This window comes from Canis lupus, chromosome 7 (genome assembly GCF_003254725.2).
Source record: "Canis lupus dingo isolate Sandy chromosome 7, ASM325472v2, whole genome shotgun sequence".
NCBI lineage: Eukaryota > Metazoa > Chordata > Mammalia > Carnivora > Canidae > Canis > Canis lupus.
The window spans coordinates 61,544,218-61,557,060 of NC_064249.1; the positions used below are offsets into that span (position 1 = coordinate 61,544,218).

At 38.6% G+C, this 12,843-nt stretch overlaps 1 protein-coding gene across 3 annotated transcripts in view; it reads left to right on the forward strand.

Annotated features, from left to right (window-relative positions):
- CHST9 (carbohydrate sulfotransferase 9) overlaps positions 1–10,918 on the forward strand; it is a 241,856-nt gene extending 230,938 nt beyond the window's left edge. For all 3 annotated transcript variants that reach the window (XM_025429254.3, XM_049112814.1, XM_025429256.3), the window contains one exon: positions 1,026–10,918. In XM_025429254.3, the coding sequence (XP_025285039.1) occupies positions 1,026–2,114 (1,089 nt within the window). In that variant the 3' untranslated portion in view covers positions 2,115–10,918. The remainder of the gene's footprint in view (positions 1–1,025) is intronic.
- The last annotated feature ends 1,925 nt before the right edge of the window (positions 10,919–12,843 follow it).

A 12,843-nucleotide genomic window follows, 5' to 3' on the forward strand; every position in this document is an offset into this window, starting at 1 on the left:
TAGGTAGGCTGATTAATCTCACTGACAAGGAAACTTTTCATTCAGTTTTACATAGAAAAGCATCAAGTAAACTTTTCTGGATTCCCTAATCATTCTACATTTGGGAAGGAGGAAAGGTTTCACATGTGAAGGAAATTGTATGATTGTAGTTTTTAAGTTATTATAATTGAATTTTATGAAATAAAACACTTTCCAAAGGAAAAAAAATATCTTTTTGCAAGTGCTTGGAAAACTGAAATGGTCATGGGGATTTTATAATTACCCTTGCTACAATTTTAAATGGTAATTTATTACTTTGAACTCTTCTGGGCTTTATAGAATACTCCAAAAACAACAACGAAAATTTCAATCCAAATACAGCTACATTTTGTATCTACATTCAGTGCACTAACTAAATCAGTGCTTGTAGGTAATACCCTTCTGAATAGTGTAAGAATCATTGACCTACAGGATGATGGAGTACATCCTATTGTCTTACACGCAAAGCCAATATGAAAATTCAGGACATTCTCCTTTCCATCTTGTGGTTGCCTTGTGTGTGTGTGTGTGTGTGTGTGTGTGCACGCATATACACACACACATTTTTGAAGGTTATATAATTGATAATCACAGCTAACAAAGATAGTATGAAAACAATAACTGACTTGTTATGATCAAAGACTCAAATCAATACTCATAGTTTTATCCCAATAATACTCAGATAATTTACATGAGAAAATTTATTAATGTAATGCAGCACATTAACATCAAATGAATGATAACATGTAAGTAACCCAAATATATATAAAATGTGAAACTTTAATTCAGAATGATGCATGGATGCCATTTTTCATTGTTATATTTTCTCTGAAGAAACTTACTACAAAATATATATTCAACATGGTCTGCTAAATTGTTTTGGCAGCTTACAAAAAATGTGCTCTCCTTGAGAGTATTCTAAAATGATCTAAACATCTAAAATGTTAAGATTCTTGTACATCCTCATTTGTAAATATGCTTTCAACATTTCTCCTCCATTTTAACAGGACCCCAAGTTCCACTTAACTGAGGATCCCAAGGAAGAAAAAGAAAATCTTCAGCTCAACTCAGAGAGCCCACCTGGGGTCTTAAGGCAGACCAGCCACTCACAAGGAGATCAAGCTTTGGGTAAGATCACAGGGCCACCAACAATTAAGCTGATTGAAAGACATCAAGGAACTAGGACTGTTTTTAAGAAGTTCAGAGAAATGAAGTGGCCATTGGACATTCACCCTTTAAACAAAAGTTTAGTCAAAGACAACAAATGGAAGGAAACAGATGTGGCCCAGGAGACACGCAGGTCTTTCCTTCAGGAGTTTTGCAAGAAATATGGTGGGGTGAGTCGTCCTCAATCACATCTTTTTCATATGGTATCCAGGATCTATGTGGAAGATAAACACAAAATCTTATATTGTGAAGTACCCAAGGCTGGCTGCTCCAACTGGAAGAGAATTCTGATGGTACTAAGTGGGTTGGCTTCCTCTGCATACAATATCTCCCATGATGCTGTTCACTACGGGAAGCATTTGAAAAAACTAGATAGCTTTGACTTAAAAGGGATATATACTCGTTTGAATACCTACACCAAAGCTGTTTTTGTTCGTGATCCCATGGAAAGATTAGTGTCGGCATTTAGGGACAAATTTGAACACCCCAATAGCTACTACCATCCGGTATTTGGGAAGGCAATTATAAAGAAATATCGGCCAAATGCCTGTGAAGAAGCATTAAATAATGGATCTGGAGTCAAATTCAAAGAGTTTGTCCACTATTTGCTGGATTCCCACCGTCCAGTAGGAATGGACATTCACTGGGAAAAGGTCAGCAAACTCTGCTATCCTTGTTTGATCAACTATGACTTTGTAGGGAAATTCGAAACTTTGGAAGAAGATGCCAATTACTTTTTACAGCTTGTTGGCGCTCCGAAAGAGCTGAAATTTCCAAACTTTAAGGATAGGCACTCTTCTGATGAAAGAACCAATGCTCAGGTTGTGAGACAATATTTAAAGGATCTGACTAGAACTGAGAGACAATTAATCTATGACTTTTATTACTTGGACTATTTGATGTTTAATTATACAACTCCATTTTTGTAGTTTGCATTCATTTTCTAAAACCCTGTATTTACTCCATGATGATGGCCTCAAATCAGCTAACTGTAATTTTACTACAACTCTCTGTATGAGAGAGAATTTGACTAAGTGCAGTTGTCTTGATTTAATGAAGATTTTTACCAAATAGTATGACACCAATTGGCACAAAGTTATAGGAAAATGTACAGTAAGAGACATGTAAACAACTTGACTTGCTCTAAAATGTTTGGGAAATAGCTGCTTTTGCATTATGGATTATATTATAGAAGCAATAACCTAGCCAGCTGCTACATTAGCTTCAACAGCCTCTTGCAATGATAGGAAAAGGGATCGAAAATAGCATGAGTATATGTCCACATCCTGGAATTTGTTGTCTAAAGTGCATGGATATATTTTTAGCAGTCTGTGACATACCACTCGAAACATTAGAGAGTTTTCTTACACCCTGGAAATCTTTCTATCGACTGCAATGATAAATCAATTTTGAAATAATATTTTGGACCTGGGCATTTAACTTTAGATTGGAAGGCATTATGTGATTTACAATATGAGAATATAGCAGAAAAACCAGCTGAGGCTATGGCTTTTTATATTCAACAGCCAATAAAAAATGCACAACATGCTAAGATCAAAGCAACAAAAACAACATTCCTCTTCCAGAAAAACTTAAGGGAATTGATCCTGTTTTCTTTTGAGCCCTCTGTGCAGAGACAAAATGAACATAACCACTAAAGGTCTTCACTTCTGAAGCAGGCAGTTGAGAAGTTTAAGCCTCTTCAGATATAAATGTGCTCCTAATTCTGGTTTAATTGGGCAGGGGGGAAATTGTTTCAGGATGGAATAATCATCAAAAACAAAAGTTGCCACTCTGAATATAGGCCTCAAACAATAACAAAGTTTTATAAGAATATTATTTGAATCAAAGCATCATGTGCATAGCTTTCTACGTGAAATGTACTCTAAGAATAGCTTTTGTTTCCAGTCTAATTACTAAGCTTGGGAATGACTTTTTAAGAACTCGTATACTACTTCAAATATAAGTTATATTCTAGAGAGTAAATAAAACAAGAGCCCCTAGAAACATTTTTAATAGGCGCATGCATAAACAAATTAAAATAGTTTCTTTTTAAGTTTAAATATACTAACAGAGTCAGGTACCATTGCATTCAAATATTAAATCAAAGTTTTTGGAAACTAGGACCATGTGTCACTCCTATCAAAAATTGTAATGCACTTTGGAAATTTTTTCCAACGGACCCTAAATTTGAAGACATTTTGATGGGGAACTTATTTTAATTGGTTGACTATTACTTTGAGTTAAGAAAACCACATGTCTTTCAAAACTTGTTTAAACGCCACTCTCAAACATGTTCCTCTTCCCAAATGATCATCTCTTCTCGTCAGTAAATATTCAGTAACATCTCTCAGAAAAGTAGGTATTAATATTTAAATATTAATAGACCAAGATAGTTACAGTTGTTCTTATTTCATTCTGATTTTCCATTTCATGGTTGAGTATTCATGAATTGCTTCACTCTACACGTGCCTGCCTTGTCCCATCTGTGTCTCCCAAAGAGTACATAACTACAGCAGGTTCCCAGATCATAAGTAGTAAACCTTCTAAACCAACCTTTTACTACTTTCCACTCCATTTACTCTTGCCTCTAGACCATACACTTAAGCTGTGCTCTCTGTTTTTAAGGAGTTTTACTCTAGTATAATCTAAATCGTGTCATTTAAATTTTGCTGTACCATGTAAAGTGAATTCCTTGTAACTTGGAGACATTGAAATTATCTTTTTATAGAGGAAGAGAGGGAATAGAAACTATGCCAAGAAGCCTGAAATTTTCTTCCTAGACTGAAACACACACACACACACACACACACACACACAAACTAGTTTTAGATGGAATCTGCTATAAAGTATACAAGCAATTTTCTCAACACTATTCCTACTTATAAAGAACAAAAAAAAAAAAAAAAAAAAAACCTTTTCATCACTTTGGAAGAAAAAAATGGAAACTAGTGTCCTATCTCTCTCTTATTAGCATTTCTTTTTTTTTAAATTTTATTTATTTATTCATGAGAGACACACAGAGCGAGAGGCAGACACAGGCAGAGAGAGAAGCAGGCTCCATGCAAGAAGCCTGATGTGAGACTCGATCCTGGATCCCAGGATCATACCCTGAGCCAAAGGCAGACGCTCAACCGCTGAGCAGACGCTCAACCGCTAAGCCAGGTGTCCCTCTTATTAGCATTTTTAATGAACTTGAGAGGATGGAATATATATGAGATATATATATACACACAAAAATAAACATGTATATACACAAACATGTATGTATATGTATGTACACCCACACAAATATCTATAATGCTATTTGGCACTGGTGGGAGAGAAGAGGGCTGATGCTCTCTATTAAAGCTGTTCTATGCCTTTCACTGTATATTCTTTCCTTTGCACTGTGCCTGTGTAACCAGAGGTGGTCCTTCAGTCATTGTGTTCCTAAAAAACTCCAGTACCAGCAGCCTTGTGTGGCTGTGAGTTCCAGAGGCCACATGTTAAAAAGGTTTTAGAAGGGACACCTGGTGGCTCAGCCGGTTAAGCAGCCAACTCTTGATTTTGGCTCAGATCATGACCTCAGGGTCCTGAGATCAGGCCTCATAGGGGGCTCCACACTCAGTGGAGGGTCTGCTTGAAGATTCTTTCTCTCCCCCTGGCCCATGCTTTCTCTCTCTCTCTCTCTCTCTCTCTCTCTCTCTCTCTCAAATAAATAAATTTTTTAAGGGGGGGGGAGATTTATGAAGAAAGAATATGTTTTTTTATATACCTACTCTTCTTTTAAATGACTTTTGTTCATGGCAGGGCCAAAGAAGCCAGTCATCATCTTGGATTCTTTGTGATGTTAATTACCTTTTCCATTTATCATTTCTGAATTATTCTGCTTTGCAGACCAGCTCACATTCACTGTTGTCATTTCTCTCTGTGCACAAGCCCCAAGTGTGAGCATCACTGCTCTTTTGGACAGTCACAATTTCATGGATTTAGATTCCTAAAGGCAAGTGACCAAATCTAGACTCATCTTCCAGATGTCCAATGTTCACATTCTAACACTAGCATGCTTTAGGTATAATTATAAGTCCTCTAATTAAACCCTAAGGATCCTATTTGTTTTTATAGGCAGCAGTAACAACCCGGGCAGGCCCCTTCACTCTGTTATTCCCCTGTCTGGAATTACTAGTAGAGTAAAAGTTGACAATTAAATCCAAAATTACAGTTCGTTAACGTGGTAAACTATCTATGGATATGTGTGGTTGCTGTGATTGTGCCTGGGGAGCTGCCATAAACTTCATTGGAAATGCATGTACAGGACACCCAACTTTCTAATTTTCTTACACGTGTTTGGAAAGACCCATTAAGTCGATGGAAATGTGTGGCCACTTGCTAAATTCTCTAATTTCACAGTCTATAAAATATTATCTAGCAATTCAAGACCTACTTGGATATCATTTATAATCAGGAAGAGGAAAAAATCTTTTCCACTTTACTTATGAATAATTATTCTTCAAAAAAGTATTATCTCCTAAAATATATAGTGTTTAGCTGAAAAGAATTTTGAATATGAGTTCCCTTTGAAAAGATCACCAACGGAATTGGTAGGACTTGGAATTCATAGGCTGAGGCTACTTGGTCTCTCCAGGCATCTTTATTTAGCCTCTAGACTTTTCTGGAATATGGCAAAGCAGAAATTCTGTCCATGGCTAAGATCCCCAACGTGCTCTGAAATTTGAAAGATAGTTTCCCTTAGGCTCAATCACCTGAGGACCTTAGACCAAGGCTGACTCAGTTTAATCTTACCTCTAGGGCCACACCTCTTTAAATCTCAATCATAATCATTATATTAATACTCATGATCATAATCATAATCAAATGTTCATTTATTTAATCTCTATAGTCAATCTAGGATGCTATGTAAGCCCACGTGTGCGCACACACACATACACACACTATGTAATAAAGAAAACTAAAGCAGAGTGATTAAAGAGTCACAGCTGGTGGGATGCCTAGGCGCTCAGTCAGTTAAGCAGCCAACTCTTGGTTTCAGCCCAGCTCTGATCTCAGGGTCATGAGATGGAGCCCCATGTCAGGCTCCTCACTCAGTGAGGATTCTGCTTGAGTTTCTCTCTCCTTCTTCCTCTGCACCTTCCCCTCCTCTTCCACCCCCCATTCTCTCTCTCACTGAAATAAATAAATAACTCTTTAAGGAGAAAAAGAGTCACAGCTGATAATTAGGGTCAGGAGCCAGGATGAATCCAATCAACAAACTCTTCTTGGTTTGAGAACAGCTACGGGCAAGAAATATATATTGGCATCTCGAAACTTTTTTGATACAAGTATATATGTATATATATATGTATATATACATGTGTGTATTTATCTGATTATCACATTTCAAATCAGCTTATCCCTGTATTCCCGCTGAGTTAAACTGACAGATTCAAAGACTTTGTAAGAAATTAAGCTTTCATTCCCACCCCCTTTTTTTAAAATTCCAACTTGACCATGGAACACAGTGTAAGAAAAAAAAAAAAAAAAAGCACCTGGAACAAATTTAGCATAACAAAAACAAAAATATCATTTTGACAAGAAAGTCCAGACCGTGACACCAGTGGGCAAAGTCAAAGAGAATATAGTCCAAAGGGGGAGGACACTGGCCAACTTTCTCCAAATCAGCATTAAAGATGGTGATGGTTCATTAAGTCAACCCAAGAAAAAGCTCCCTAAATATTGCTAGGATGAAAGTGATTGTGTATAGTCTCTTTCTTGAGCTCCTGCCCCCAGTACTAGGTTAGTTGTTAGATAACCCTAAACTGACTCAGGAAGGTCATAAAAAAGAAGAGAGGGGCAGGTGAACTCAAACTAACTGAAAAAAAAAAACATGAAAAGTTAAGATAAACAAGTGCTTGGCTAGATGAGGGCAGACTTTTCCCAGGCCTTTGGGATAAGCCACATGAGGAAGGCCAGGTGTGGGGAGCTCAGCAAAAGGTTGTTGCCTCACATCATTTAGTTCCCAGAGTTGCCCGGTCACACATATCTTATCCACAAGAATCATATCCTTGCAGGCATATTCAAATCCTTTTAAGCAATCATTTTTCCCATCTCTAAACCTCTATTCAAGTCTTAACTCTATTTTGAAATACTCTCCTCTCTCACATCTAGACATTCATTCCATGTTAAGTCACCAAGGAATCTATTCAGCTTTGCAGTCTCATTACTTCATGAGCTCTCCGATCAACAGAAAAAGGCAAAATGATTTTCCCCTAATGTGACATGTGTCAGATCCTTCTTTTACCAATAAATGCACGCATTCCTTCTCTTACTTTTTTTTTTTTGCTTCATCTATTCATTTGTTCATTTGCTATATCCTCCTTCATATTCGCTTTGCACTGTTTCTAACAAAGTACTGCATGGAAAGAAAGAGTTCTTGATCAATATTTTTGATAACATAGTTTAAGGGTTCCCCTACAGCTTCTCTTAGTGTATAATATGCATATTATTGCCTTATGACTATATGATCAGTGGATCTGAAGAAAAGGCGCTAACGTAGGGTGATTGGGAGAAGTTATGGAAGCCACATGCCTTCTCTATACTAATAGTCACACCATAACTGAAAGTGTAGCTATTGTGGACAGAGAAATCTTTCACATTTCTAAGATGACATATTTATTAGGTTTGGGAAGGAAATATTGAAAAAAATGCGTGATTCTGGTCAATAGGAAAGTCATTTACTGAACAGGGAACAGACACTGGAAAACTACGTACATTCATTTAGTGACACAAAGAGTATGTCTAATCCTTCCCCCAAAAAAAGCAAAAGTTAGGTATTATTCCACCCATCATTTTATGAGTGAAAATACCAAGGTCAGAGTGGTTTAATGGTGAGCCACAGAGCCAGCTTTCTGCCAAAGTCTCTCTGGCTATAAAGCTGAGACCACACACGGCAGCCTTCAGGCCAGATCTGGCCACAGATACGTTTGATTTGGCTTACAGTGCATTTTACTTAATATTTGACTTAGTTGTCAACATTTTAAAATTGGAACTCTATAATCAATATTAGAGAATTTCTGTTTCCCTGCAATGTATGTGCTCACCTGAATACAGTCGGACAGAGTCAAGGTCAGCCCCTTTAGGGAAGCCAGAGACCCCTGTTGTTCATGTTAAACATGGCTACAACCAACTACAGAGGTGTAGTTGGTTGAGCATTTGTGATTTTATCACACACTAGGCATCATCTCTCATTCACCTTACCTGGCTGGCCCCGAAGCGCCCCACATTTTCATCCTCACTTTGAAGTGTGTGTTCTCCCAGAGGAAAAGCAATTCCTGAAAATTTTCTTTGACCACATTTGTGTTATGTGTTATTTGTGTTATTGTGTTAATCCAGGTTTCCTTATCCTCATTCAAAATGCTGCTTGAGCTTTGGTCTTATACCCAGTGGGATAGCCAAAAAATATTTCATTATTTGAGAAAATCTCTTCTAACCAACAACAAAGATATTGGGAGAAATCCAGTACCTTGTGTTGGCAACCTTCTGTCTTAGCCACTGGGTCCCCCTGGCAACAGCATTCCTTCCCATCCTCTTCAGCAGAGAGGAGTCATTCTCCCATGCTCTGGGAACCTCAGTGTCTAGGACAAAAAGTGATTCCCACTAATGCATCCAGACTGCTATTCCATAACTTTCTTCAAAAACACTTCGTGTTTTAAAGATGTACCCACCTTTGTCAACTCTGAAAATTACCTAATTCCCAGCTTGCCCTGAGGATTTCTCCATCTGGCTCATAACACACCTCTTCACTCCATTTCTGCTATTATCCTGGGTGACTTTCGCCACCCCATGCCATTTAACTACCTTTGCTTCTCAGGGCTCTGTCCTCTTCCTCCTTCCACATCAATGCTTAGATTGCTGGAGAAAACAGAAACCAGGCCACAGAGAGTTAAAACCATCACTCTTGTCCCTAAAGAGCAGAAAACCTGTGGCAAACTATGTAGTACTTCATTTTACCCATTCATTTCCTTAAAATATTTCTAAAGTTCAGAAAAGCATTCTTCAAAAACATTATGAACTAAAATGTACGCAGAATACTAGTGTAACCACTGACTTTAAGGTGGCAATATTATTAGGATGACTGTAATTATCATTAGGCAAAAATAAACCCTGATTTGATTTATCCAGTGCTCAAATAATAGTGCATGGGCCACCATCATGTGTCAGAGTTATCCACATTTTTGTTAAAAACAGTCAAGCGTCTGCCTTCGGCTCAAGTCATATCTCAGAGTCTTGGGATCATGAGCCCCATGTCAGGCTCCCTGCTCTGTAGGGAGTCTGTCTGTCTCTCTGCCTCTGCCTCTCCCCACTCATTCTCTCTCTCTCTCTCTCTCTCTCTCTCTCTCTAATAAATAAATAAATAAATAAATTCTTCTTTAAAATATTTTTAAAAAAAATAAAAACAGATTCCTGTGCCTCACGCAACAGGTACTGAATCAGAATCTCTGCAAAAGCCACTTGGAAATTTTCCTTATTTAACAATCTCCTGTGATGAATCCCATATACAAGGTTTGAGCACCACTTTGTGTGTGTGTGTGTGTGTGTGTGAGAGAGAGAGAGAGAGAGAGAGAGAGAGAGAGAGAGTTTTTTAGTGCCCATGGGTTATGGGTAATAATAAAGTCTGCTCCCTTTTTTCTGTTACTTTGTTAAAAAGTTAATGGCTCTCAGCTCCAAGAAGGGTCAGCGGCTGTTGGTACCGAAGTCCTCCATGGGATTTTGACCAGCGCCGAAGCAGAAACTTGGCATTTGAGGTCTGCCAACTGCAAGAAGTAGAGCTGAAATGATGAAGTGAGTTATGGGAACAGCACTGGTCACTGCCCAAACTTTTTGAAAGCTTCCAGGGTGAAATGAAGAAATGGAAACTTTCCTCTTTGAAACACAAAAGACAAATGTGAACTGAAGGCGATTTTGGCAACTCAACTTGACACTGAACAAAGTGAAGACAGTATGAGTTTCTCCAATAAAAAATAAAAAAGCTGTTTTCAAATTGATCTAAGATGATTGAAAGTGGAAAATATTTGCTATTTGGATTATTAGTTTGAAAGCAAGTGCCCCAGGAAATATTTTGCAATTTAACTTAAATGGTAAGAATGTACATTTTCTTGGACTTCATTAAAGAATTTGTCTCTCCTCTGCCTTTCTATTAGGTTGAACCATATGACATTGCCAACATTTGACCATCTCTGATGTAGGAACACAGCCCTTTCTTCAGTTATGCTAACAGCACCACTGGTACTTACCCAGTTCTAGCCCCATTAGCACTCACCTGGGCTATTAAATAGTGTCCAAAAAGAAGGGCCTCATCACCCTCATCATTTCTAAGGGGCATTAAGGACATTTGAGTAGTTAGGTAGCCATCACCACCATCCATCTCTAGGATGCTTTTCATCTTGCAAAAGTGAAACCCCAGACCCATGAGATAATAACCCCTGTGCCCCCTCCACCAACCCCTGGCAGCCACCATTCTATTTTCTGTCTCCATGAATTTGACAACCCTAGGTCCCTCCTAGAAGTGGAATCATACAGCATTTGTCCTTCTGTGACTGGCTTACTTCACTTAGCCCTCTGTCCTCAGACTTCATCCATGTTGTAGTAGGTGTCAGAACTTTCTTCCTTTCTAAGTCCCAATGATATTCCATTGTACACATAACCCCTCCCTTCAATCAAATCTGCATGCTTTGAAAATAAACTTCCTACAGCATCATGCTGCTCCCAGCTTCTCATTGCTGGATTCAAGGACCATAACAATATAAACCTTACTCAATATCATCAGATAATTACATCAAACCCATTATTATCCAGCCCTCCCAAAATATATTACATTCTTTGAAAACATTCTTCCTTTCCTCCCTCTTTTATTCTCTTTCACAATGCCTAAAGTGCCCATTTCCTCCTCTCTTTAACAACCTCCCCACAGGCCCTCTCCAACCTGCCCCTCACTCACCTCACCCTCACTCCCGCACATTTCCTCCATAAACATCCCTCACTCAGCTTTTTTCATCCACTCTCCTAGGAATCTCTCTTCCACCCTTCTTGCCTTAACTCCACCCATAGACTGATGGTCCCACATCTCTTTCTCCAGACTACACGTCTATTGTGGACTTTGACTCAGATTTGCAACTTCCTGACGGCCTTCTTCACCTTGCTAATCCATTGGCACTTCCAACTCAATGTAACTAAAGTTGAACTCATTATCTAACACAAAACCTGCTTTTTCCTTATCTAATGGCCTCACCATCCATCTACTCTGTATCCTACATCAGGAACCAAGGAGCCAAGTCAAACTTCTCCATGTGCTGACTCCCTACAGACAAAGGAAAGCCCACTAACTCCACCACCTACATTTTTCTCAAGCTTCTCCTCTCCTCCCATCCATTCTGCTACTGTCTTAGTTCAGACCTTCCTCTGTTCTCCCATTTGTGCCCTCCATGCCATCCTCCATACCACTGCCATTGTAATCACTCTAAAATGTAAACCCAAGCCTGGCATTTCTCCACGCAAAGCTCCTTAGTGGCTTTTCCTACCAATTCTGTTTCCTAACACCCATGCAACATCCTCCATAATCCCAATCCTTCTCCAATCATATTTGCTGCCAATTTCTTGCCCCCCTGTTTACTCTCCAACAACCTAGAATGACCATGGTTCCCCAACATTGGGTGATTTCCTGCCTCCTAGGCCTTTACTCACATTGTTCCATCTGCTGAGCACTCACCTACCCCAACCTCCCCCTATATCTTTTAATCACTACACTCAACTCAAGGAGACATTCCCCACCCCTGCTTTGGGTTGGATGAGATGCCCTGCTCTGAGCACCCTTGTGTTACTAGGACAGTATACTATGGTGGTTAAGAGCCTGGGGCTTGTAATTAGAAAAAACTGGATTTGAATTCCATATCTTCAACTTTCAAACTTTGGGTCCTCTCTAGTTTATTTAACTTTTCTGAGTGCTAGTTTTCTCATCTTAAAAATTAGGACAGCAATACCTACCTCATAAGGTTACAGTGAGAAATAAATGGGAAAATGTGTGTAAAATGTTCCATAAGCACTCAATAAATTATTTTATTATCCCGTTAGAGCCCGTGCATATCTCTATCATTACATATATAGCATTCTACTTACTTATGTATGTATCTGGCGCCTCCAGTAGACTGAACTTATCTTGTTCATCTTTGTAACCCCAGACAAGGTACTTACTTGGTAAATATCTCTTGAAGAAAAGAGTGCAAGAACAAATCCCACCCACCTACTCCTATGTTCACATAGCACTGTGCCTTTCCCTCAAGGCACAATATGACTTAATAACACTATGAAATATGTCCTAACTCTTCTGTTAGATTCAAAGTGACCATGTCTTGCTCAATGAATGTACATCTAATTGAATTTCAAGCTTTCAAGTGTTGATTCTGTTTAATAAGATAATGGTTTAAAATAGCGAGCTCCATAATTACAATATAGAAACAAATAAATAAACTAAAAATCTGTTACTTCATTCATCTTTAGCCCCTTTCCTTCCATTAGCTCTATGCCCTGACCAGGCTGAAATTTTATCTCCTCAGACAAGCTGCTTTTTTCTCTCCCTTGGAACCTCTCTGAAGGCAGCTCCCTGTGTCTGAACACTAGGGGCCA